This window comes from Canis lupus, chromosome 6, assembly GCF_003254725.2.
Source record: "Canis lupus dingo isolate Sandy chromosome 6, ASM325472v2, whole genome shotgun sequence".
Lineage (NCBI taxonomy): Eukaryota > Metazoa > Chordata > Mammalia > Carnivora > Canidae > Canis > Canis lupus.
Genome location: NC_064248.1, coordinates 25,870,864 through 25,898,376, shown reverse-complemented (window position 1 = coordinate 25,898,376; position 27,513 = coordinate 25,870,864). Strand labels below are relative to the sequence as shown.

Here is a 27,513-nt window from a genome sequence, read left to right as displayed (position 1 = left end):
ACTGAGCCCCAGAGAAGGTAGGATCAGGCCATCTGACTAGGACCCATCCTTGAGAGCTCCTCCTCCAGGGAGAAGCTGCCCAGCTTTGCTGCCCAACAGTAAAAAGCCATGAGGTATAGTCCCAGGGCCCGGGCAGCCCCCTCTACTTCCAGAAACTTCCAAATAGTTGGCATCCACCTGCTACCAGGGCCAGCTCTTGAACCCCTGCCTGCCAAGGTTCTTCAGCAGGGACATTAGCCAGGGAAGTGCTAGTCAGGGAAGCAGCAACAAAGAATCCCAACCACAACTGTGGCAACTGAGTAAGGAGATATTCACTCTTCCTTCCCCTAAACCACGCTCCCTCCCATTGCAAGGCTCCTGAGTGGTGACCACCAGCTGGGGATGTGGTGACAAACAATCTCCCACCACATGGACAAGGTTAGGACCCAAGGAGGATGGGCCCCTGAGAATCCTCCCTGGGACTTCTGGAACTTTTATTTGATTTTTTAAAAAGATTTTATTTATTTATTTTGAGAGAGAAAGGTAGGGGCAGAGGGAGAAGGAGAAGCAGACTCCCCACTGAGCAGGGAGCCCAACGCTGGGGCTCGATCCCAAGACCCCAGGATCATGACCTGAGCCGAAGGCAGATGCTTAATCAACTGAGCCACCCAGGTGCCCCAGACTTCTAGAACTTTTAGAAGAGAGGACCTGTCTCCCCAAGTGCATGTCTTGGCTGGTGGGAGGTAGGCCTGGGGTAACTTGTAGCTGCTTTTGCTCCTGCACATGGGAAACGTCTTCTGAAAAGAAAACCCATGGAGAAAGGCAGAGCTGAAGAACATTCCAGCTGAGAAACTCTAGAGCCAGGGATGCCGGGAGCCCACACTACCACAGGGATGCCAGGAGCCCACACTACCACAGGGATGCCGGGAGCCCACACTACCACAAACCTTCCTCTTTGGCCAAAGCTAGTTTAAGATGGGTTCTGTCAGTTTTAACCAAGATTCCTGATAAAAATAGACATTTTGGGGCACCTGGGTGGCTCACTGGTTGAGCATCTGCCTTCAGGTCAGGTCTTGGGATCGTGTCCCTTATCGAGCTCCCTGTAGGGAGCCTGCCTCTCCCTCTCCCTCTGCCTATGTCTCTGCCTCTCTGTCTCTCATGAATAAATAAAATCTAAGAAAAAAAAAAAAAGACATTTGGGGGGCCACCCAAGAAAGTAAATCTCTTTACCTCAGAGTCATACATTTTTTTTCTATTCCTAAAAAAAACCTCACAAAAACAAAAAACCCACAAATGACAATCGCTACACAGACACCTATCTTCGTTATCAAATAAGACTATCCCACAGACATTTTCAAAAATCCAGTCAGTTTGGTGCTCCTGAGGAAAGCCATGAGCATGCCCCTCAGACTCTGAAAGCTTGCTGAAACAACACAGAACAAACACAGAACTCCTTCTAGGAGGATAAATCCAAGGGGGAAGGAAGCAAGGTACATAGTCATATTAAAATGTGGCTATACTTATGGGAAATACTGTCTTATCACACTTGAGTTACATGGTGTAGATCAACTTTCAAAGCCACTGGCCAGGGCAGTCCCTAAATTGATTATTTCATAGAGGTTATGGGTGTGGGCTCAGAGTTAGTCTCAGGTTCAATTCTCCATTCCAGCTGTGCAACCATGGGCAAGGTCCTCAACCTCTCTGAGCCTCAGGGTCCCCATCTATGAAATGCAAGTGTCATTACTATCCATCTGATAGGGTAATGTAAGTATTGCATGCAGCCCAGGGTCTAGTTAGTATGTGTGAGTCCCAGAACATATTTATTGCTAAATGTGAATCCCCGAATCTTACTTGGCAAAGGCAATATGCACAGACTTTGCTTCCTAAGCCACAGGGCCCAGAATGCTAGGCATCGAAGATTTAAAAGGCGTTCCTTTGGTCAGAGCAAATCTCAGGTTAAAGCAATTTTCAGAAACATAAATATCCAGCATTGCAGTGTGCAAATATCACTTTTGACGAAACACATTTTCTTCTTCTGAGTGCAAATCAAACATTTCTCCTTGGTGGAAAATCTGGCTTTGTAATAAGAGATGCTACACCCCATGTGACTCAGAATTATCCCCCAAGACCTTTTAAGAGCATGGTAACCTGAGTCTACTCCTTCCCAAATGGCTCCATAACACATAATCTTAATGGCAGCCTATGTTGGGCACTCAGCTCATTCAACCAACACAACAGCCAATCAGTGAGTGGCAGAGCCATGCTCCAGCCCCATACGTCCAGCCTAGACAGCTAACCCTTTCTTTCTATGGTCACCCAGTGCTGCTCAGCTGGAGGACCACAGCTCACCTGCATTAGAATCTCCCAGCACATTTGCTAAAGTGTGATTGATTCATCTAAGACGCGGGACCTTGGAATCAGAGAGGCTGATTGTGAAAATAAGAGAATAGCCAGCATGATGCAAAACCCCTACTCTGTCAGGAAGCCTTGTTTATAGCACCCCTGAAGCTGGAGTTGAATGTCTAAGGGTTGGTCCCAGACATGAAACACTGCACCTTCAAATGGTCTCTCCGGCTGGCCCCACATGTTCCTGCACCTTACATCCAGGTCCAGGAGATCATATCCTGCCTACACAACCATGGCAAATTGCTCCTTACTAGGGTCTCTGTCTTCTTCTCTCTTTGCATTCCAACATTTTATCATAAAAACTGTCGCATACATACAGAAAAGCTGGAAGAACTGTACAGTCACCTCCTTTATACACACCACCTAGCTTCTGCAATGCAGCTAATATTAATAATTCTACATTAATATTTTTAAATTATGCTATACTTGCCTTATTGCATGTCTACTGATCTTTCCTTTTGAGATTTATTTATTTATTTGGGGGGGAGGGGCAGAGGGAGAGGGAGAGAGGATCTCAAGCAGACTCCCACTGAGCGCAGAGCCCGACATGGGGCTTGATCTCATGACGCTGAGATCGTGACCTGAGCCAAAACCAAGAGTCGAATGCTTAATGACTAAGCCACCCAGCACCCCCCCACCATGATCTTTTTTTGAAAGCATCTTAAAATAAGTTACAGGCATTAGTACACTTCCCCCTGAAACACTTCAGCAGGCATGTCAGTAGCCAGAGTTCAGTGTGTGTTTATGGCTCTTCCCCCCCCACCGCCCCCCCCCCCCGCAAATAACATTTACATCCAACAAGATGCATAATCCTTAAGCGTACCTGATGAGTTTGACAACACACACACCTGTCCCATCAAGATGTAGAACATCACTGTTAGTTCAGAAATGTCCTTCTTGCTCCCTTCCACTCAATCCCCTTCCCTCCTGTTCACGTCCCACAACTATTATTCTGGTTTTTCACCATAGACTAGTTTTGGTGGTTCTCAAATGATATAAATGCAGTCATATATATATATATATATATATATATATATATATATATATATATATATATAATTATATGTATATGCATTATATATATAAATGCAGTCATATATATATACAAATGTCAAATTATAAATTATATATATATATAATGTTAAAGCATAATGTTCTGCTTGTTTGTGACATTCATCCATGCTGTTGTGTGCATCAGTACTTTGTTCCCTCTTACTTCTGAATAATGCTCCATTATATGAATATACGACAGCTTGTTATCCTTATTCTGCTGATGGGACAACTGGCTGCTTCTAGTCTGGAGCCTGTGACATGTAAAGCTGTTGTGAATATCTGAGTCCAATTTTTTGTGCAGACATAACATTGTCATCTCTCTTAGGCAAATACCTAGGAATGGGTATTTATGGTTCATGGGAGTAGATAAATGTTCAGTTTCACAAAATACTACTAGAGCTTCTTCCTAAGTGGTTATACCACATTATACCCCTCCACTGCCCGAGAGTTCTGGTTGCTCCACATCCTCACCAACACTGGTGTTGTCAGTCTTTGTAACGTTTAGACATACCAGTACCTGGGTGTATAGTGCTATTTCGCTGTGGTTCCAATCTGCCCTTCTCTGATGGCTAATGACGTCAAGCACCTTTTCAATGTTGAGGGCATGAGGCTGAGTGAAACATGCTGGTCACAAAAAGACAAATACTGTATGACTCCACTTATGTGAGGTACCCAGAGTAGTCAGATTCATAGAGACCCAAGGAATGGTGATTGCCAGGCACTGGGGGCAACAAAAGATGGAAGCTATTGTTTAATGGGTATAACGTTTCAGTTCTGCAAGATGAAAAGAGTCCTGGAGACAGATGGTGGTAACGGTTGTAATGCTATGAATGTACTTAATACCACTGAAATGTGCACTTAAAAAGGGATAAGCTGTTGCACTGTATGTTAATTATAATTTAAATAAATATTTTTTAAAAATGGATAACCTGGTACATTTTGTTAGGTGTGTTTTGTCATAATTACTAATAGTTTTTTTTTAAGATTTTATTTATTTATTCATGAGAGACACAGAGAGAGAGAGAGGCAACTAATAATTTTTTTTAAGAAAGTAGAGCCTAGGGATCCCTGGGTGGCGCAGCAGTTTGGCGCCTGCCTTTGGCCCAGGGCGTGATCCTGGAGACCCGGGATCGAATCCCACGTCGGGCTCCCGGTGCATGGAGCCTGCTTCTCCCTCTGCCTATGTCTCTGCCTCTCTCTCTCTCTCTCTGTGTGACTATCATAAATAAATTAAAAAAAAAAAAAAAGAAAGAAAGTAGAGCCTATGGGCACCCGGGTGGCTCAGTTGGTTAAGCATCTGCCTTTGGCTCAGGTCATGTTCCCAGGGTCCCAGGATTGTGCCCTGCATGGGGCTCCCTGTTCAGCTTCTCCCTCTCCTCCCTGCTCGTGTTCTCTCTTGTTCTCTCTCACATAAATAAATACAATCTTCAAAAAAAAAAAAAAAAAAAGAGTAGCGCCTACATAGATTTCACATTCAATGACTACAGTGCCAATTCACTGCAGTCCACTTGGATGAGCAGAATTTCTCTTAGTGGCAAGAGTAACTTTGCACCTGTTTAATCACTCCAGAGGCTTCATATTTCTCTGTCTTCATTTTCATGATCTCCTAGCCAAACCTTATCAACGAGACCAAAAAATTTACAGTAGCCCCATTAGCTGTTGTGTTCTGAAGGCCAAGGTCAAAGACACAATGCTCAAAGCCACAAAATAGCTGGGACATCCCACCGTGAGCCAGGAGAGGAGGAGGCGTGGCCCTGCCAGCCACATTCCCGTGGGTTCTCCAACACACAGAAACCGAGAGCTAACCTCTAAGAGTCATGTGGATCCCACACTAGCAAAGGTGGGCTGCAAACAAGAACCTGTCGAGCTCTGCCTCCACCCCCGGACACCGCTGCATCTTCCCCTCCTGTTCAACTGACCTCCACGTGATTTGGTGAAGGTAGACCTTGGCTGCTCTGAAAATCAGCATCGACATCCCATGGCCTCAGTGCATCACAGGAGGATTTTGTTTTCTGTCTCTAACACAGGCCTACTTTGCACAATGTGGATTTTTGTTCAGAACCAGTGTCTCCTTTTCCACAGATGGCATGAAAAACAACACCGTTACCTGGATATCTGCTCCTAACACCCTCCATCCCTGGCTTTCCCTGCTTCCCAGCAACTGTTTCTGCTTAAGAAAACTCCCCAGCCTTCAGGGACCAGCTTGGCCCTCATCCTGCCTGCGTGGCAGACCGTGCTGCCATTCTTGAATCTGTTATCCCCTTCTCTCATCGTGGGCTCGCCCCCTCTGGCACAGACACTTCTGGCTAGAGCACCCTTTGTGGTGGGGGCTGTTCCGTGCATCGCAGGTACTTAGCAGCATCCTTGAACTCAATTCGCTGAACCCACATTTCCCAGCCCTGCCAAGTGTCCCAAGAGCAAATCTGTCCTTGGCTCAGAACCCCTATCTTTAGGACAGAAGCTATATGTAGGCCCATGGCCACCCAGCCAATGGCTGACAGATGTGGCAGGTCAAAGGCTGGCTCTGGGTCTGAAGGAGGAAGGACACTGCAGCTCCATCCACCATCCACCATCTGGGTGGGGATCCATCGTCCCCTCTCCAACCACCCATCAGGCTGAGGCTATGACCATGCTCTCAATGGGCTGTCACTCTTCCCCTAGATTGCTTCTCTCTCTCCCCTGCAGGGCATTCTCCTACAACCCCCCACCAAAAGATATGTTATCATCCTCACTCCCACTACCTTAGAACGTGACCCTATGGGGAAATACGGTTATTGCAGATGTAATTATTTAAAATGGGGACATAATGAAATAGGGTGGCCCCTTTCATTCAACAGGACTGGTTCCTTAGAACTGGTTCCTTAGAACCTTAGGACTGGTTCTCTTCTTCCTTAGAAGAAGAGAAAAGACACAGACATGGACAGACAGGTCCTGTGATGGATGGAGGCAGAGGTGGGAGTGGTACAGCTGTCAGCCGAGCAATGCCAAGGATTGCCAACAACCACCAGAAGCCAGAAGGCGGCAAGGAAGAGTTCTCTCTGACAGGTTTCAGAGGGAGCGTGGCCTTGATCTTGGACTCCTAATGTCCAGACTGTGAGACAATGAATTTCTGTGGTGTTAAGCCTCTAATGTTTGTTTTGTCACAGCAGCCCTACAAGCAAATAGATTTACACCCAAATCCTTATCTCAAGCTCTGCTGCCAGGGAACCCAACCTCAGACAACTGGCCTTTCCACTAGCCTTTCTTCCAGTGAAAAGGAAGGAGGAGAGCAGGGGGCAAGGTGGCAGGTGGGAGAAAGAAATTCATTCCGGGGAATCCTTCATTCATTCCACAAATAGTGCTCGATTGAGCACTACTACACACCAGGCACTGTTATCGGTGCAGGACACACAGAAGTGAACAAAACAGAAATCTGTTCTCGTGGGGTTTCCATGCTAGCAGGGGAGACAGACCACAGAATGTATGGTCTGCAGGATGATGGTTAAAGTCTCTGGAGAAAAGCAAAAGCAGGAGAAGGGGACAGGGAGTGCCTGGGTGCTGGCTACCGTGTCAGCAGAGACATGCAGTGGACACCACCTCCGGCCCAGCTACAGACGGTCCCGAAGTTCTGCTCGGGCTTGGTCCTGGCCTTTCTTTCTCCTTCCCAGTCTTTCCGTGAGGGTGTGGGGGCCCACCTGACGAGCATGCTAGGGCCAGAATGGCAACCTGAAAAACCACTACTGATGTTCCCTCCTTCCCTGTGTCCTCCTTACCCCTCATTCCTGTTCCCCGGGATAGCCTCCTAAAGAATCTACCTGCACCCAGGTCCTGGCCTTTGGCCTCAGATTTCAGGAGAATCAAACTACAGCAGATGTGCCAGAAAAATCTTCGCTGAAGTTGTGACATTTCAGCCAATACCTAAAGGAGGCAAGGTGTGTTGATGTCCAAATTCTCTGATGTGCGCAGTCAAGCTGGCGATACAGAGTCGATCTTGTCCGGTGGGTCTCCCTCTTTCAACCCTCTTGATGGTCGAAAACCCAGTGATATCAAATATTGAAGAGGCTACATGGAAAGCGCCCAATCTATTCTGATCATGTGATGGGAAGGAGGATACGGGATTATAGCAAACACAGCTAACACTTTGACCATCACCTCCTGGTCCTGATCACTTCAGTGTACACAGGTCTGCATGTAGCTGCCAGCTCTTGCACTTTTTTTTGCATCTGTGGATGTCAAAGGTCTCTTTATCAACCAGTATTAACAGGCCAGAAATGCCAGGGAAGGAACGTCTCCATACCCCTGCCAACAGCCTTCATTCAGTGGCTGATAGGAGTTGGTATATGCACACCCCAACTCCCCCATCACTCAGGTGAAAAGACTCTAGACATGTGTCTAATCCTGGCTTCCCATTTCCCCAGCAGGTTTAGGGCCTGATCTCCCCAAAGTGGTGGCCAGCTGGATAATGCATACTTTATGTCAATTTCCCACCCTCATCCTGGTGTTTCCTCTGCTGTCACCTCCCTAATAAATGACTTCCCTTGGCTCAGGATTCTCTTCTTCCTAGGGGGATCCAAATGAAGAGAAGGATAAATCTATCTTTGAATGGAAACACACACACACACACACAACACAAGCAACCCCTCCAGTCCCCATGTTTAAAACCTAATACTCCAGGTGTGATGCTGGATCATCAAATCCCTGACCAGTAGAGTTCAGCTTTGAAAAGCACCTTGGCATGTTTGACATAAAATAATCCCGCCTGCATTACACAGGATTGTCACCGTCAGCCTGAATGGACTAGACTGGCCTCCAGCTGGCTGGGTCTTTTCCTTCCCTTGGGCTCCTACCTCGTCCTTCTCTGCACAGTTCGTGCATTGTCATCCACAGAATGCCCAAGGGAGGGACTCTATCAGCCCACTGGGGACAGAGCCTGGTCCGTGGGTGGCTTCCCAAGCAGCCAATTGCAAGTCTGTGGGCTGGTAGGGGGAAAGAAGCCAATCTCACAATTTGCCTGAAAAACATCCATATATCATCCTGTTCTGCAGCCCTCATTTTATTTTTCCCAAATCAATTTCTGAAAGTCAAAATAACTGATAGCTTCATACCCTGGACAATCATTCTCCTTATTAAATAACCCGGCATCAATGACAAAAAAGCTCCCAGGGTGGTGGTGGTTACACGAATCTATACATGTGACAAAATGTCCTAGAACTACAAACACACACACACACACACACACACACACGCACGCACACACACAATGGTGCATGTAAAAATCTGTGAAAATTCTATAAGGTCCGAAGCTCCATTGCCAACGCCAATTTGCTGGTATTGCTAAGGCACTCTGCTTGTGTAAGATTTCTCACTGGGGTTGCTAGATGAAGAGAACACAACCACTCTATATTACATCAGCAACTTCTTGGAAGTAGAAAATTATTTCAAAATGAAAAGTTGTTAAAATACAAAGACGATTTCAATAATAAAATAAAAATAATCATCTTTTTTTTTTGCAAAGATCCCAGCAGGAGACACCACCAAACCACCCCTTACCTGAGAGCTGGGGACCAGCGCCTTCCACCAATGCCCGCCTTTCACCAGGTCAACCTCGCACAAAGGCACGGACACCTTCCCAATGACACAATGGCGGGAAAACTTATCAAAATCCACCACAGTTAGCAGCAGGGTCCTCCTCTGAGCTTCGAGGAAGGGGATCTCGAAGGTGTAACGCTCCTCAAACACAGGCTTCTGGGTCTTGCGTTTGACCCCCGTCTGCTTAGAGTTCTTCTGGTCTGGCAGGAGACAGATCTTGACATAGGGGTTCGAGTGAGCCATGTCCTGGCGCGATCCGTCATGGGAGATGGGCGGTGGCAGGTCCCTGGCCTCGATCACCCGTACCGTCAGGTGGTTGTGCAGCAGGTCATATTGGGTGCTGAAGTGCAGCATGCCCAGCTGGTACTTGGACAAGATCTCCTCGTCTGTTAGGAAGTCCACATCGTCGCTGTTGGAGTCAAGGGAGTACAGCTGGGGCTCGAACTTTCTGAAGTAGTCGTCTGGGGTATAGGTCCGTCTGAGCACCGAGGGCTGGATGGGCTCCTTTTTGGCACTGAGAACGCCAAACTCGATGGGTTTAATATCAATAAGTGGGGAGCTGGGTCGTCTGGATTCGAGACCTAAACAGTCACCAGAAATAATAATTAAGACCGCCATGTATGGGACCGAACCTGGGCCACTTTGTGAAATTAGCACCATTTCTCAGATTCTCACATTGTTCACTCTGTTTCATGATGCTCTGTGCCATCTGCTCTCCACACCCTGAGATCCTCTTATTTATTCTATGAGAGGTAGCTTGGTGGCATTATCACCTCTGTCACAGCCAGGCACTGTTCTAAATGCATTGACATATCAAGTCATCTTCACAAGGTTTTAGATAACGACTATCCCTATTTGACAGATGAGGAAACAGAAACCTTAAATAATTCTCCAAAAGTGACCCAAGTAGTGAGAGGAAGAACCAGGAGTCAAGCCCAGCCTGTCTGGCTCCAAAGTCTTGATGCTAACCATTACCCTATACTGCCTCCATTTTCAGAGAGTGGACCCTGAGGCCAGAATTTCTGGGACTCAGTTTCCCTATCTGTAAAATGGAGTCAGTAATAGCCCCTACTTCAAAGACTGTGGTGATTCACAGAGCCAATGCATGGAAAGGGCTCGGCATAGAACGTGCACATGGTAAGAGGTCACTAAATGGTAACTATTATACTTTGTCAACGATCATATTTGAACTTCACCACTTGTGGGGCACCTCACCCTTCTCCATCAACCAGCAGAGTTCATGGCTCCCAAGTCCACCATTTGAATCTTTGCTCATTCCTCTATTCTAGCAGTGAGCTCATGGAATTTTTTTTTTTAAACTATTTAACTGAAGAAAAAAAACTATTTAACTGAGGCACAAATGGCATACAAAAGGCTGTGCATGAGTTTGGAGGTAAGTATGTATCCATGAAACCACCACCACACTCTGTGCTATCAACATATCCATTATCTCCAAAAGTTTTCTACTGCCTTATTTATTTAATTTTTCTGGTGATAAAAATCTTTATATAAGGTCAAGTCTCTGTAAAATTTTAAGTAGTAAAATATTGTTAACCATATGCACTGTGCTGTACAGTAGATCTCTACACCTTATTTATCTTGCATAGTGGAAACCAACACCTCCCCAGTTCTCCCACCCTGGCAACCACACTTTACTCTCTGCTCCTAGGAGTTTGACTATTAGATTCCTCATTTAAAGCAGGGTTATATACTATTTGTTCTCTCATGACATTGCCCGAACACCTGTCGTGTCTGCTAAAATCATGACACTTTGGTCTGGTGCATGGTTGGTACTCTGATAACTATGGACTAAATGAAAATCATCTGTGTCTAGAGCTGGGCGACCTGGGACTCATCTAGACTGGTGCCATTCAAGAGAAACATCATGGGTTTCAGAAATACAAACCACGTAGGGAACATAAAATCTTCCAGGATCCCCTTTTTTAAAGGTGCAAAGTAACAGGTGAAATTAATTTTAACATTTTCAACATATAATCAAAATTAAAACATTTTAGTGATAGACGGTTTAAATTTTCTTTCAGTTCCTGGCTTCAAAATCATGAGTATAGAGCACATGAGGCGTGTCTCGATTGGGCTCAGCCCCATTTAAATGCTCGCCAGCAACATGTGGCTAGTGGCCACTGTACTGGACAGAGCAGGTCAAGAACAGGCCTCTCATTTTACAGACAGAAAGACTGAGGTCTAGAGAAGCCTCACATGTCTGCTGCTTCACTCTATCAAGCCCTTGAACTTTCTCTATTTCCCCTTCCCCCCACATTTGCCCCCAGGAAAGATCAGACACCAATATTTCCACCTGAGTGGATCTATATCATGAATTTTAAGCTTTTCTCCTCTGTTAAGTGAATAGCAGACAGCTGAAATGACTGCAGAGATACTTTCGGGATGTAAGAGGAGGCTGGGACTCTTTGGTTTCATCCTCCTTTTTCCTCCCCAGCCAAATCATGCCATTGGGTCAAACACAGACGCTGTACATCAGAGTGGACAAACTGGGTGGCCTGTGGACCCAGTTTGACCCAGAAATCTGCTTTGTTTGGGTTTAAAGCTAAGAAAGTTTTATATAAAAACCAGATTGCCAGTTTCTCTTTAGAAAGGACAGGCAGGGAACACCTGGGTGGCTCAGTGGTTGAGTGTCTGCCTTTGGCTCAGGTCGTGATCCCAGGGACCTGGGATCAAGTCCTGCGTCAGACTCCCCAAAGGGAGCCTGCTTCTCCCTCTGCCTATGTTTCTGCCTCTCTCTCTCTCTGTGTCTCTCATGAATAAATAAATAAACTCTTTTTAAAAAGAAAGGGCAGGCAGTACTGAGCCCACAGTCTCTTTCTCTCTCTCCTGCAGCGAGAGTTGAGTAGCCGCTGCCCCCTGTGACTGGGGCATCAGCTCCCCAAGTCCCCACCCTGCCCTAGTAACTGAGGCCAAGTCAGCTGCCATTTGTCACTGCATCAGAACGACATTCAGCTCTGTCCAACCCTCTGCAACTCATCCCCCAACATAACGCACCCAGCCCCTGAAGTGACCTGAATTTGCAAGTTCTCCTGTATGACACAATAACACACACCTTTTGGGGTCTGATATGATATATATGCTGGCCATGTCAATCAGTTGAGCCAATTCCATGAAACTCGTGATTAGTAAAGAGAAAAATCAATCAAAATAATCACTTCTGGGGATCCCTGGGTGGCGCAGTGGTTTAGTGCCTGCCTTTGGCCCAGGGCGCGATCCTGGAGACCCGGGATGGAATCCCACGTCAGGCTCCCGGTGCATGGAGCCTGCTTCTCCCTCTGCCTGTGTCTCTGCCTCTCTCTCTCTCTCTCTCTGTGACTATCATAAATAAATAAAAAAAAATTAAAAAAAAATTAAAAAAAAAAATAAAATAAAAAAAAATAATCACTTCTGATTGAACTCAGCAGAAATCAGGCGTAATGCACTCCTATCACATTGTCATTATTTCTCCATCCTCTTGTCTTCTGGACTGTCACCTCACCCTGCCCCCTCCCCAGACAACCCCTGCCCTCACATCTTTCCTTGGGGATGCTGCTGAGTATCTGGGAAAGCCAGCTCTCTTCTTTTGTCCTGGGACCCCGGCTAATGGGATTTTAATTCATGGGCCTGAATGGAGGTGCAACAACACAGGATTGCATGAGCCATGACCCCTAGACAGTCACAGCAAAAACGCTTACTTGAAATCCTCCGGGTCAGGCTGTACGTAGACTTAGATGTGTCTGAGGATGAGCATCTTCGATCTGGGGAGTTGGTCCGTGGGGTCAGAGGGACTTCACTGGCTGTGTGGACAGAGTCCCCGTCCTTGTCACTGCTCCGGCTGGCCATCCTATAGGAAGGGAAGAGGTATCAATGGTTGTCAAAAAATCTGCAGGGACTGGCATCTCCATCCCTTGGAGGGCAGACCCACAATGAAATAGCTCTCAGATCCAGTTTAGACAACTTGGGGTAATACAAACCTGAATCAGCATGGCAGCCCTAAACTCTTAATAATGAGTGACTTTTTGCACAAAATGTGAAATGATATGAATAAATACTTTCCAATTTAGAACAATCTGTCAAGAATGTGCATAATTCCAAGCTAAGACTGTGGGAAGGCTTATGCAGGCTATAGCCACATGGGGGCGCCACTTTGGCTACGCCAAGCCCAGACCCAGATCTTCAGTCTGGGAAGGAACCAAGGAGGTGTTCATACCCATCTGAAATTGGGCAAGTGGCTTTTGGTGAGAAGTGCTCTGCTGTTTCAACCCTCACTGTGTCTACACTTTAACATGTTTTAAACGTATCGTATAGCAGTGTCACTCAAGAGTTCTTTGTGTGGCAGGGCTATAGCCACAAAATGGCCCTGAGAATCAATGAAGAGACCAATAGTTCAATGTGAAGAAACAGCTAAAAATGAGCAGCAGCCATGATTCAATGTGCTCCCCATGAGGATGAAAGATACTAAAAGAAGAAAAAGCACTGGGTAAGGGATGGGGAGATACAGGGTAGTAATTAAGAGCACAATCTCTTGGCCTGAACCCTGGCTGGGTGACCTTGGGCAAGGCCCTTCTCTCTGTGCCTCCATCTACCCATCTGTAAAATGGGAATAATACTAGTGCCCACCTTATATGGTTGCTCTCAACACTGAATGAGTTAACACATATGAAATGCTTATTAGAATAGTTCTTGATATGTAGTAGGTATGTGCTCAACACATTTTAGCTGGCATTTATTACAATCTTTAAGATTCCCCAATCCCCATAAAGCTAGGTAAGGATGCTGGCGGGTGGAGAGAGGAGGGCAAAAAAGCTGGCAGAGTAGTGCCAGGAGATGGATGCTGCTATTGACATGCCCCTAAGCTGTCGTGGCTATAGACTGATACCTTCTGAGATTGCATCCCCCTCTCCCCCCAACTTGACATTTAAGCCTGTGCAGAAGCTAGTCTTGAAAAATGCAAGTTTCCAATTCTAGGAGGTCTTTAGATGCAGCCTATGCATGAAATGAGACCGATCTAATATTCTTCCAAAGCAATATAGGGGTCACAGCTAGGACAAGACAGGGCATGTTATGGGGGGGCAGGGGGCAGGGGAATACCCAGTCCTCGCTTGCCTCCTGCTCTTGGTCTGTAGTAGATGAAATGGGGGGAGGGGGAGGGCAGGGGAAGGCACAGAAATGCAATCATACTGTATTATTCATCCTTGGCTCTCCCTTAAACAAAAGCTGTAGCATCTTCCCAAGGTAGTAGAACCACCTCAGGCACCTCCGCCTGCATGCCTGTTACCCACCTGCCATACGTCAGTGCAGCAGCCACCTCCACCTGTAAAGTCCCATCCGGTCTTCAAGGCTCAGCTTAAGCGCTGTCGCCCCCCTGAAGCTTCAGTTGAATCTTCTCAGTCGTCTGAACCATTCCTGCCTCCTCTGCACCCACCAGGCTTCCCAGCCCTTCCTCCAACACACCGAGCCAAGCCATGCTGTTCCCTCTGCCTGGAACGCTCTTCCAGTCTCCATCTCCTGTTTGGTTCCTCCTCATCAGTCAGGTTTCAACTTCAACAGCACCTCTTCAGAAGCTCTGTCCTGTCCCCATCACCTCTTCCCCCCATCAGCCCTTCTTTACCTCTTCAACAATGCACATAACTACTACCTTTAGTGGTGGCTTATCTTCTGCATCTGACACTAAATCCTTGCTCCATGGGGGCAGGCCAACGTCTCCTACCCACCACCAAGGCTGACCTCACCCTAGCACAGCATCTTCCACGTTTATTTTCTCAGTAAATCAATGAATGGATACACCCTTCTTGTGATTCTTATCTGATTTATCTTATCTCAAGATGATCTGAGTACATATCTTACCACCCTCCACAGCAGCCCCTTCTTAATGGGGCGATCTGTTCTTATCTTGATCAAAGGTACCAGCTGCTTAGCACCACGTATGTGCCAGACACTATCCTTTTTTTCTTTGAAAGATTTTATTTATTTATTTATTTATTTAAAAGAGAGAGAGCACATGAGCAAGAGAGAAAGAGAGAGAGAGAGCAGGAAATTGGGACAGAGGGGAAGAAAGAAGTAGACTTCCCACTCCTCAGGGAGCCCGATGCAGTGCTTGATCCCAGGATCCTGAGATCACGACCTGAGCTGAAGGCATACACTTAACTAACTGAGCCACCCAGGCACCCCTGAGTTTACTTGTTATTAATAACCTCACCCCCCTTCCAGACTGGGGAATGGAAGGCTGGTGGGGTGGGGAATGGGATGGGTCATTATTTTGCACCACTGTTAAACTCCCAATGAAGTCCAGCAATACCAAATTTGAACTACATGCTCTAAACTACTGAGCTGGGCATCCCTGGTGAGACCCGTCAGAGCTATGCATCTAGTAGGTCAACACATGCCTGATAAACAAAGAAGTGACTTGACTTTAGTTCAACCTTCAATGAGGGTCTTTCTGGCATCGCTCCAAAAGGAGCCAGTCGGATTGTATATAGTTTTCCTGACCTTCACCGGCCCAGCCCAGCCAAAAAAAGCTGCGGTACCCAGATGACAGGATAATATGTGACAATTAATGGTGGTGTCCCCCAAAATACCCCACACATAAAGGACTAGCTCATTTGCCACATGCTGCCCCACAGAGAGGCATGTCCTATGGTTCTCAGCTCAAATGTCACAGTAGGAACAGCACTGCAGAGCCTGCACACTTGACATTTCTACTCCCTGACTGTTTGATAACATGCAATGCCCACTTGGTAAATAAATCTGGGGAAAGCACAAGCTGTAAATTCACTTTTTGAATGATTTAACCCGCCTCCCCTTTACAGATTTCTCTTAACGTTTTGCATTATGTTGAGTGCCAAAAATATACTAAGTTGCTACCTGGGATTCAAGAAATTCATCTCAAGAAGCATGGAGAGTCGTGTACCGTTGTTCAGGCTCTAGACTGCAAAGCTCTAGGTGGTATCATTCATAATGACCATGAGGTCAATGGAGTCTTCCAGAATTGTGTGGTGTGTTAGCCCTACTGGGAAGGTTCCAGCCCTCTTTTCTGCTTGTGGCAAGACCAAAGTGTCTTGCCAGAGGTTCCCAACCCCTTGCCCCCAGAAAGAGTCCTCCGCTTGCACAATGGGTCCACAGCCAGAGTACAACCATCCTCCGGCTCAGTGCCAGGACCTAGGGCATGCATCTGTAACACTCAACATTTGGGTATTGAGGGCAAACAGTACCTGACTGTGATTTTCAGTGTCCATCAGGATTCTCCACTGGTTCAGAAGCTAATTCAAAGTCCTTAAAATTTGGCATTCGAGACCCTACATGACCTGAGCTTGCAGGCTCATTTCCCATGATTCCCCCAACTCTTCCTAAATGTTGTGGAGTTTGCCCATTCTGGGTCCAGTCCCTCCTCTCTGGTTACAGCACCCAAATTGTCTATTACAAAGATTGGCATGGGGCACCTGGGTGGCTCAGTCAGTTAAGCATCTGCCTTTGGCTCAGCCCCACATCGGGGGAGGGGGGTGGTCCCCACTCAGCAGGGAGTCTGCTTCTCCCTCTGACCCCCTCCCCTCTCATATTCTCTCTCTCTCTCAAATATATAGAGTCTTAAAAAAAAAAAAAAAAAAAGAATGAGGCCAATATAGGGGTGCCTGGATGGCTCAGTCACTTAAGCATCCAATGCTTGATTTTGGCTCAGGTCATGATCTCAGGGTTGTGAGATTGAGCCCCACATTGCTGCTTAAGATTCTTCTCCCTCTCTCCCTGCCCCTCCCTACCTCAAAAGAAGAATGAGGCCAATACTGAAGAAACAGAGAGAGAGAGAGAGAGTATAGATGCATGCCCATGACAACATTTGAACCCCTGGATCCAGCTATGCCTGAAGCCACTATCCTTGGATTTTTTCCAAAATGAGACTCTATGCAGAACTATCGTATTGGAGTACAGGATGTGAATGCACAACTCTAGCTAGACCTATGTACCTGCCTTATCTGCTATATGATATTTAAAATCTCCTGAGCACAGTAATAGGACTCTAATTAACCTCTGCATCCTGCAGTGCTTAGCACAAAGAGCAGTCAAGAAATAATTGCCAAAGAAACTGAGATTAAGTTTCCAACCAGATGACTGGCACTTTCAAGATTCAATTTCTGCTTGCAGGTCAGTCAGTTGGTCAATAAATAATTTTTTGGAGTGAACGACACAGATAAAAACCCTGCCCTCACAGAGCTGGCATTCTTCTGAGCATGGCTTTCAAGATACCAGGTGGCCTGAGCCAATCTCTGCCACACAGGGCACTAGAAAATGGGAACGATCTCTCTCTCTCTTTTTAAAGATTTTATTTATTTGAAAGAGAGCAAGAGAGAGACATAGCAAGAGAGCACAAGCAGGAAGGAGAGGGAGAAGCAGGCTTCACACAGAGCAGGGAGCCTGATCCCAGGACCCCAGGATCTCAACCTGAGCTGAGGGCAGATACTGAAGGGACTGAGCTATCCAGGCAGTGAGGGAATGATTTCCTGATCAACGAATTGGTTTCACCACACATCTCACTCTACACATACCTGCAGGATTCAGGCTACAACCCATGAGTAACGAAAGCATTTCTTAACACTGTCTTTACACCGTTTAAAGCATCTCTATCAATACGTACAAATTCAGAAATGAATAAATACTACTCTATAAAGTATGTTATGTGCACATCTCATTGCTCTTAATCACAACCCTATAAAATAGGTTCTATTATTGTTCTCACTTCACAGATGTGGAAACTGAGACCAGGGCAGCCCGGGTGGCTCAGGGGTTTAGCGCCACCTTCAGCCCAGGGCGTGATCCTAGAGACCCGGGATCGAGTCCCACATCAGGCTCCCTGCATGGAACCTGCTTCTCCCTCTGCCTGTGTCTCTGCCTCTCTCTCTCTCTCTCTCTCTCTCGCTCTGTGTCTCTCATGAATAAATAAATAAAATCTTAAATTAAAAAAAAAAAAAACTGAAACCAAACAGGGTGAGATGAGCCACTTACATTTATGACTGCCAACCAGGTGTCAACCATTCTTAAGTGTTTTTCTGTGTACTAATTTGTGCGGTCACCACAACAACCATATGAGATAAATACTATTATTTTGATCCTCCCCATTTTATAGATGTGAAGTCAAGGCACAGAGATCTAACGACTTGCCCAAGGTCACGGAACTAGAAAAAAAGGTAGGAGAAACAGGATCTGAATGCACGGAGATTGACATAGAGGCATTTTGCTATGGAAATATCTGATGCTTGTCTCTAAGAAGGGCAAATGAGAAGATTGAGGCATGACCTCCAACTTGGAGGGAAAGAGGGGACATCGTGGACTTCCAGAACCTCAGAGCAAAGATTTAGCTGGACCGGCATTGAGGCTCTGGCTATGGGCCTTTGCACTGCCTCTTGCCCTCTCTGGGCCTCCCACTCTGTGTCAGGAGAAGCTGTACTTGATGATGGTCAGGACCTTCTCAGCGCTGGCCTTTCTAGACTCAACCCAGACTCTCTAGCCATGTGCCTCTCTCAGCCACGGAGAGGTGGACTGGACACGTGGCTGAGAGGCTTCAAAATTGCATTCCCAAAATATCTGAGCGACTGGCAGATGGAGATGTTGTATGCAGGCGCGGGAGGAGCACGAATTGGAAATAAAATGAAAGATGCCAGAGAGAACATAAACAGCGTTGGAGGACAGGATGGAGCTTGGAGGTGCTCTTCTGCTTCCCTGTTTCCGAAGCTCTTGTTCAGACCAGCAAAAAGGCACTTGTTTGTCCGTTTGGTCTACCACTCCTGCAGCAGTTTCTACTGAGCATCAACTGTGTGCCATGCACTGGGTCAGATGCTAGGACAATTCGTCATACTGACTTGGACAGAAAGCTTTAGAATTTCGACATCCCTTGAAGAATACAGATGCTCACAGATCTCTTTTCTGACTTGGAATGACACTCAACGTGATTAATAGTGCCCACATGCTTAGCAGTGTACAGTTCACATCTCAGAAGAGCCGATGTAAAACTAGCTAAACTTGAGGCCCGCCACCAGCTGGTTTCAGCAGCTTGCCAAACAAAATGAGAGAGGCACAGAGCAGGTCCCCATGGGCAGCAAAGAGGTCCACAGCCACTCAGCCTTTCCCTCGATCATACCCCAAACCCTCCTGCCCGCACCCCCTCTCACAAACTGAGAAAAGAAACCTCCTGAGATTGCCTTCGAGGAAGTTCAGAGCAGTTTTACTTACAGCCAGGGAGGAGTCTGGGCAGGGAAAGGTCCCAGAATTTCAACTTCATCCTCACTCGACTGGCAACAGCTGGACTCATAGCACTTCTGACAGCAGTGCCTGCAAGTCCATCTGCACAGTAGCAGATCGGAGATTCTAGAAAGAAAACCCTGAGGCCATCGGGGGGAGGTGGGCAGTGGAGAGGGGGAGTGGGTGGGGGATGGGAGGGGTGGAGAGGAGGAGAAGGAAAAACACTCGAAATTACAAGCAGCCGATCCCTGCTGAGAAATAAGGACATTCGGGAGGTCTGTCTCTGCTGCTGAACACTTAGAACAAAATGTTTTCCATTTCTATTTACCAACTGCAGGCATAAAGATGGCAAACACCAACTCGCTGGAGCCATTAATAGTGAGCAAAACATTTGCAGGTATTTTCTTGGGTGGCTTATGTGAACGTCTTTCTCGACAGGTGGGTGGTTTATACAACATCATGAGGGCTATACTGTATGTTCTCGAAACACAATGAATATTACTGTCTTCTTGAAAGCAAAGCAAAAAGGTTTAAAAAAAAAATCACCTCAGTTACATGAAAGTAAACAGAGGTAACCAAACGGAGTAAGGAGGGGGCCGGGGAGGGAAATCTATCCTGTCTGCAAGCATCTCTCCATCGGGCTCTCCCTCCCTGCCATAGAAAGGCATCAAAACTGTGCCATTCTCAACATCCAGTTATCGTTTAACATTGAACATCCCCACAGCCCCACATCAAACTCCAAAATGAAAGGCAAGCACCTCTTGATCAGAAACAAGACTAAACGAATCATCAAATTAACCCACCTCGTTTAAAGGTTCCAACTGCCCTTTTAGAGATCCACGAAGAAGCCAAGGGGCGTCGGGGGTGAGAGGATTACAAAAAGAGAGACAAGACCAGTTTAGCAATATTCCAGCAACTCAGAAAAGAAAAAACAAAGAAAGAAAGAAAGAAAGAAAGAAAGGGAAAAAAAAAAAAAAAAAAAGCCCTGCATCTTTCCACTTACCATCCTGGGAAGGGAGCTGACTCCCTAACAACGTACTGCTATCTGCGGGGCTGCTGGTAGCCTCCTGGCTAACCAACACCGAATAAATGGGAAACTTTAGCATTTCGATTTGATTTGCACCGTATGCTGTTATGAATCAGAGCGGGTGGATAGATAGTCATGCTATCCAATGCAGCCACACTTCAGAAGAGCAAACCTTCCTATACAGAAATAGCCATGAAGCCAACCCAAAAGGACATGATTAGCTAAACATGCAGACTGGCACAGAGTGGATGTGACTTGGCTTCCCCCACCCTCCCAGAGGCCCTACCTTATAATTCTGCTCCAATGATGATGGTGGGGAGTTTCATATGACCACCCACAAACACAGGGAGCAGAAGAGGAAGCCATAATCTGGTCCTGGGAGGGAGGGGCTGAAAAGGGAGGTAGCCCCACCCCCCACCAGGACTTCTCACAGGTTCCCAAGGCACACAGACTCCCTCCCCCTCTTCCAGGGAAGAGTCACAGTGGTTTAGGAATGGATGGGCCATGTAAACCCCGGAGATCAGGAGTCCACCTGCATCTCAGCCTGGGATATATTCCGGAGATGAACTCAAACTCAGAACACTCAATCAAGATGAAAAGTTATCCTCCTTTTCAGTTCTCTCTCAAAATGAAGGTCTCAGTTTGGTACCACTGTATGTTAACGTGTTTCTAACACTTGCACATCTCACCCCACCACCATCCCTTCTTCCTTTTTAAACAGAGAACAGACCCTAGCTCAGAGCCTTGGACATAAGTAATTATGTGACATTATTATCATTGTGTTTTATCTTTCCAGCTGCCTTCTGCTTATATCAAGTGACCATGGTTTTCTACTATCGTAGTGACATAAAGTTTCCTTTTCATATGATTTTAAGTAAAGAAAAAAAATGGTCCATTTATAGGAAAAAGTATTAAGTAAATACAGTACAAGTGGTACACGGCTCATGAAAAATTCAAAATCCTTGAAGTGATGATAAGGGAATGGTTGCAGCTTAGGAAAGAAAGTGTCAGGCATTAATCACAAACTCTTCCAAATGCAAAAGTCGAACCACACGCAGAGCAAGACCCGAAGATGCTTAGGGGTCACGCAGAGCTGAGTGGGTAAATGTTGATGCTGGCTTCACCACCAGCCAGTCCTGTGACTTGGGTAGGTCAGGGGGCTACTCTGAACCTCAGTTACCTCTTTTCTTTAGTGGAAGGGCTAAGCTAGGACTCTATGAAAATTCTTGCCTGTGCTGCCCAGCTGCAGAATATCTGCACTCTTTCCGTGGTTTTATGAGAACGAGGTGGTTTGTCAAGACCAGCTGGAACCTATTAGGCACCAGAGACTGTCCTGGCCAATACAGCAGTGAAAAAGGAGCAAAAAGCTATGCCTGCCTGCACTTACATGTGAGAAAGTGCTTGAGGACTTTTTTGTAAACACAATAAAGTGCAAGGATAAAGTGTGGCTTTTTCCTTAGACTACAGTCCATGCCCATTCTTTTCGGAGAGGAAAGCATTTCCTGGGTGTGTGGTGATCAAAAGACACTGTTCATAAAACCATGAGAACAGAGACAAGGCTACCACAGGGCCCAATCATCCAGCTGTCTCAAACCCCAGGTATAAGACGAATGTCAGGGAGCAAAGAGAAACCAAGAGAAAAAGGGGAGAGAAGATGTTTTTATGTTTCCAGCATGCTAAGTCTTTCCTTACATTGGGTCCACTGGGTTCAGGTATTTGGATGGAGGATCACTGATTTAAGCCAAAAACACCAAGGAGAATTCAGATCTTCTAGAACAGGGGTTGTCAAGCTATGACTTGCAAGGCTAAATCCAACCCACAACCTGTTTTTGTATGGTCCTCCAGTTAAGGATGGTTTGTACCTTTTTAAATGGTTGGAAAAAAAAAGAAAATGAATACTTCCCGACTAGTACAAAGTTGATGATATTCAAATTTCAGTATCCACAAATAGTTTTCTTGGAACACAGCCACGCCCATGCATTTACTATTGTCTATGGCTGTTTGACATCACAGTCAGAGTTGACTATTTGTGACACGGACCACGTAGCCCTCCAAGAAAATAAATTTACTATCTGGACCTTTATAGAAAAAGTTTCATACCTTGTGCTAGAAGGAAAGTCAGTATCACAGAGCCAGTCTCATTTTAGCTAAACAAATCCCCCACTGATCCCCACCATCCTCTCTCTTTTAGATCCCACCACACCCCCTAAGCAGCTGTGTGACCTTGGGCAAGTCACTCATCTCTGTCCTAAAGGTGGTTATTAAAAAACCACAGAGGCGGGTTCTAATGTTGTGCATTTCTCACTGGGTTGTGCATCCTGAGGGGCAGAGACTGCTGTTTTCACAACTGTATCCCCAGCGCCCACACAGAGTAGGTAGTCACTCAAGTGTTTGTTGAGTGACTACCCAATAGCCCCACGACAACATTCAGCATGCAGTAAGGTACAGCTCAGTGACGTGACCTTCACTGAACTTGAGGACCTAGACATTCCATAGAGGCCAAGGGAGCCAGTCTAAGCCAGGTGAGGGATGGAGAGACCACCACCGGTGACAGGGCACAGAGTTCCTGCCAGGCTGAAAAGTCCGAGGACAGGATATGAGTCAGTGGGGAGCTAAGAGACCAGCACCCCCGCCTGGCGGGCTGTAGCCGAGGGTAAGAGAAGGGAGTCCAGATGCACCCTAAAGGGGGGAACCTGTAGGCTTCTCTGCTAGGCAGAGAGAGGAGCCAGCCCCGGAAAGCAGGCAGCTCAACGGGTCTGACTGCATGACCTTGGCGCTGACCTGTCGCCACTTCCCCGCCTTGTATTGAAGGGAAAGGTCTCAAGCAGCCCCCCACCCCCCAAAAAAGGATGCTCGGAAATTATTTCCTTCCTTCGCAAGGATTCTTGCGAAGTTTCCTCCAGGTGTTGGGGTTCACAACTCGCAGACCCCAAGGCAAAGGCCGGAAACGATCGAAGGCCCCCGCCCCCCGCCCCCCAGGCCTCGGCACCCCGTGCCCGGGAGAGGCGACGTCCTTGTCCCTCCCGCCCGGAGCAGCTGCCTCGGGCCCGCTCCGCCGGCCAATTAGCCCGACCGTCACCACGGCAACGGCAGCTGGCGGGCCCCGCGGCCGGCGCGTCCCGGGGCGCCCCGGCGCGGCCCCTCCCCGGGGGTGGGGTGCGGGGGGCCGGGCTGCGGGGAAGTCGGCCGCACCCCCTGCGCTGCGGGGAGGCCGGGCGCGCGCGTGGCCGGGGGGGCCTCCATCCGGGGGGCGGGGGGCGGGGGGCGGGGTCCGCAGCGGGGTCCCCAGCCCCAGCCCCAGCCCCTGCCCCGGGGCGCGCCCCGCCGCCGCCGCACAGGTGGCGCGCCCTGGGGCACCGCTGCGGTCGAGCCAAGTTGGCGGGAGCCGGGCCGCGCGCCGTCAGCCGAGGGGGCGCCGCGGCCCCGGCCCCCCGGCCTCAGCCCTACCTGGATGTACGCCATCTTCGCCCTCGCGCGCTCACTCCGGCCCGGGCATGGCGCCGCCACGGCCGCTCTGCCCTCGCCCGCAGGGGCCGCGGGGCACAGCCAAGGGGGGAAGGAAGCAGGAGGCAGCCGGGCGGCCCCAGACGTGACCGGCGTGGCTGATGAGCGGCGCCCGCCCCTCCGCCGGCCGCCCCGTCCTTGCCCTTCCCCGCGTTCCTGCTCCCGGGGCCGGGGCCGGGGCCGGGGCCGGGCCGGGGCCGCCTCCCAGGTTGCGGGCGCTCGGGGCGCCCGGGGCCCCCGCCGCGGCCACGCTCGCCGGCCGCCGCTCCCCCCAGGCGCGGGCCGGGCTGCGCGGAGCCCCGGGCGGCCGCGGGCGGGGCTGGAGGCGCCGGGGCCGGAGCGCGCGGGCGCGGGGGCGGGCGCGGGGGCGGGCGGCGCGCGGCTCGGGCCGGCCCCTCCCGAGAGCGCAGCCCCCGGCACAGCCCTGCAGCCGGCGGCGCCCAGGCCTGCCCGCCGAGGAGGCCGGGGCCGGGAGGGGCCTCCCCATCCAGCCCTCTCCCGGCCCCGGTCCCGGTCGCGGTCCCAGTCGGAAAAACTTTATTCCCGCCCCACCCGAACGGTGCACGACGCGCCCGGAGCTGCTGCGGCGAGGATCGCAGGGGCCGGGGGCTTGGGAGCCCCAAGCTCAGGCGGGGCGGGGGGCTCGGGGGGCCGCGGGGGCGCGCGCCGAGACCGAGCGCCCCCGGGTCCCGAACCTGCCCGAGTTGCGCCCCGGGCGCAACAGGTCGGCGGCGGGGCGGCCCGGCAGCGCCACCCAGCGTCGCGCCCGCGATGTGCGCGCGTCCGCCGCCTCGGGCGGGCTCCGGGGCCAGAGCGAGTGCGCCCCGGGACGGGTCCCGCGGGTCCCCTCGGCGCGCGTGGCCGGGGCGCCCCGGGCCTCGGGAGCGGGGGAGTTAGAAGCGGAACATTGCCCTCCGCCGGTCCTCTCGTGAGCACGTTATGCAGCCTCTGCCGCCCAGCGCCTCCCGTCTGTCTTTTCTGCACTAAAAAAAAAAAAAAAAAAAAAGGCATAGAATCTCCGTCCTTGCGTCCTGCCTTCTCTCCAAGGCTGATTTGTGGGGATACGTGAGCAAATGAGCGTGGATGTCATAAATAAAAGGCGTAACGTGCCTCTGGGTAGGTATTTGGCGTGAAAATCCAGCCGGCACACATTCGTTAGCACGGAAGATTTCATTCGTAGCGCGCGGCGTGCAACACAGGCCGAGCACGCATAATCCGCCGGGCAACGTGCTCCACTGTCCACCAGCACGGAGTCATGCCCTCGTCCCCCTGCCCTGCTCACGATATGGCCAGCACGGTGCCTGACCCGAGGAGGCACTCAAGAAATGTTTTTGTGCTTGCAGGGGGGGCTCCTCCTGTTTGAGGGAGGCGCTGCAGGCGCCCCCCCCCCCCCAGTTCACAGATGAGACTGGGGTGCAGGAGGTAGAGACCCCTCAGAGAAGCATGACAGCTGGCGTTGCAACCCGCACAGTGCACCCTCCTAACCACTTAATGGTATTTATCCCCGATGTTTCTTCAACACTGATGGAAAAGGTGCTGGGTGGGGAGAGGGCCTCCCTGGGATTGGGCGCTTTTGGGGGGAACTTGAGAGAGGTGGAAGAGTTAGCCAGGTGTTCCCAGGTGTTAAGAACAGCTAACCTGGGCAGCCCAGGTGGCTCAGTGGCTTAGTGCCCCCTTCAGCCCAGGGCCTGATCCTGGGGACCCAGGATTGAGTCCCACATCTGGCTCCTGCATGGAGCCTGCTTCTCCCTCTGCCTGTGTCTCTGCCTCTCTCTCCCTCTCTGTGTCTCGAATGAATAAATAAGTAAATAAAAATCTTTAAAAAAGAAAGAAAGAAAGAAAGAAAGAAAGAAAGAAAGAAAGAAAGAAAGAAAGAAAGAAAGAAAAAAGAAAGAAAAGAAAAGAAAGAAAAGAACAGCTAACCTTTTGGAGATGGTGTGCCAGGCTCTGCTTTAACCCTTTTGCCCAAATTCGGCTTTGACTTCCCTGATAAACGTAAGGTGGGCATTGTTGCCATCCCAGTCTCTAGATGACAAAAGAGGAGGCATGAAGCGGTGGAGTAACTTGCCCAGGGGGTAGATGGTATTGGGGAACAGTTGGGATTCAAACCGAGACAGCCTGCACCAAATCCTTCCCCTAGTCAGGGCACTGCACTGCCTCCCAGTGCTGGGTATTGGGGGAAAAGGGAGGGAATCCTTAGGGTTAGTTTAATACCTTAATCCCTAAGGACTTAAAACTGAGAAAACCGGGCACCCCTCCCAGTGAAGGTTATTTTATTTTATTTTATTTTATTTTTGAAGGTTATTTTAAATGGCCCAATAGAACCTACCTCTGAGGTTATCAAATACTTTCTGGTGTGTAAGCACCTGGCACACGATAGGTGCTTAATAAGTGCTTGTTGAATGAGTAAATGGATGGCAACAATAGCTAATATGGATGCTGCCAACCTTTGAGTCATTATTATGACCGAGAGCTGAGCATTTCACATGCATTCACCGGAGCATTCACAAGGTAGGTACTATCGTCATCCCATTTTCCAGGTGCAAAAGCTGAAGCTCTGAAGAGAGGAAGTGAGTCACTGTAGTTAAAGAAGTGAAGGGTGACAGGGACAGGACCAAAATACAAATGTGTTTAACTCTGGAAGCCTAGCTCCTCAGAGCTGCACCATCCTGCCTCCAAAGAAAGAATGAACAAGAAGTCAGTTCTAAGTCATTCATCAGATGTCACTCGAAGCCTGGCTTTCAGGGTCCCCACTTCCTCTGTCTGCCTTTCACAGGGATGTGTAGTCTGGCTTTCTTTTCTTTTTTTTTTTTTTTAAGATTTTTATTTATTCATGAGAGACAGAGGGGCAGAGACACAGACAGAGGGAGAAGCAGGCTCCCTGCAGGGAGCCCGATGTGGGACTTGATCCCAGGACCCTGGGATCACGTTCTGAGCCAAAGGCAGACGTTCAACCACGGAGCCACCCAGGAGCCCCTGTAGTCCGGCTTTGAGGTGTAATATGGACTCAGAGCAAGGCTGTGCCTGTCTGGACGAGGCAGCTGGCACCCACCCAGCTCTCCGTAGAGAAGCCCCTACTTCAGAATTCTGCAGGGTTCCTGAAATTAGGAAGGAAAAGAGTTACACCTCCATTGTCACTAGCCTCTACATGAAATTCAGTACCTCCTTTCATTAGGGACGCAGACAACAAACCCCAACAGATTGAAACATTTACCTGGGTTTGTGACCAATAGAAACAGAAAGAGAATAGAATAGAAATAGAAGTCAGGGGATGCCTGGGTGGCTCAGCGGTTGGGCGCCTGCCATTGGCTCAGGGCGTGATCCTGAAGACCTGGGATTGAGTCCCACATTGGGGTCCTGCAGGGAGCCTGCTTCTCCCTCTGCCTGTGTCTCTGCCTTTCTCTCTCTCTCTCTCATGAATGAATGAATGAGTAAATAAATAAATAAGTAAAATCTTAAAAAAAAAAGAAATAGAAGTCAATTGAAATCAAGTACATTCGGGATCCCTGGGTGGCGCAGCGGTTTGGCGCCTGCCTTTGGCCCAGGGCGCGATCCTGGAGACCCGGGATCAAATCCCACGTCGGGCTCCCGGTGCATGGAGCCTGCTTCTCCCTCTGCCTGTGTCTCTGCCTCTCTCTCTCTCTCTGTGACTATCATAAATAAATAAAGATTAAAAAAAAAAGAAAACCAAATAATCCTTTAAAAAAAAAAAAGAAATCAAGTACATTCGTATCACATTACAGTTGTTG

General features: G+C 48.7%; 1 protein-coding gene across 4 annotated transcripts in view; it reads right to left on the bottom strand.

The window, feature by feature from the left end:
* Positions 1-24,086, bottom strand: part of SYT17 (synaptotagmin 17) — a 75,523-nt gene extending 51,437 nt beyond the window's left edge. For 2 of the 4 annotated variants that reach the window (XM_049110928.1, XM_049110927.1), the window contains exons 1-5: positions 20,237-20,525; positions 20,037-20,059; positions 19,225-19,373; positions 12,702-12,850; positions 8,968-9,587 (exon numbers count right to left, since the gene is read on the bottom strand). In XM_049110928.1, coding sequence (XP_048966885.1) covers positions 8,968-9,587; positions 12,702-12,850; positions 19,225-19,373; positions 20,037-20,059; positions 20,237-20,339 — 1,044 coding nt within the window. In that variant the 5' untranslated portion in view covers positions 20,340-20,525. Of the gene's footprint in view, positions 1-8,967; positions 9,588-12,701; positions 12,851-19,224; positions 19,374-20,036; positions 20,060-20,236; positions 20,526-23,707 lie in introns of those variants that run through there. The other 2 variants (XM_025416401.3, XM_025416400.3) reach the window with 2 other exon arrangements.
* Positions 24,087-27,513: the final 3,427 nt, after the last annotated feature.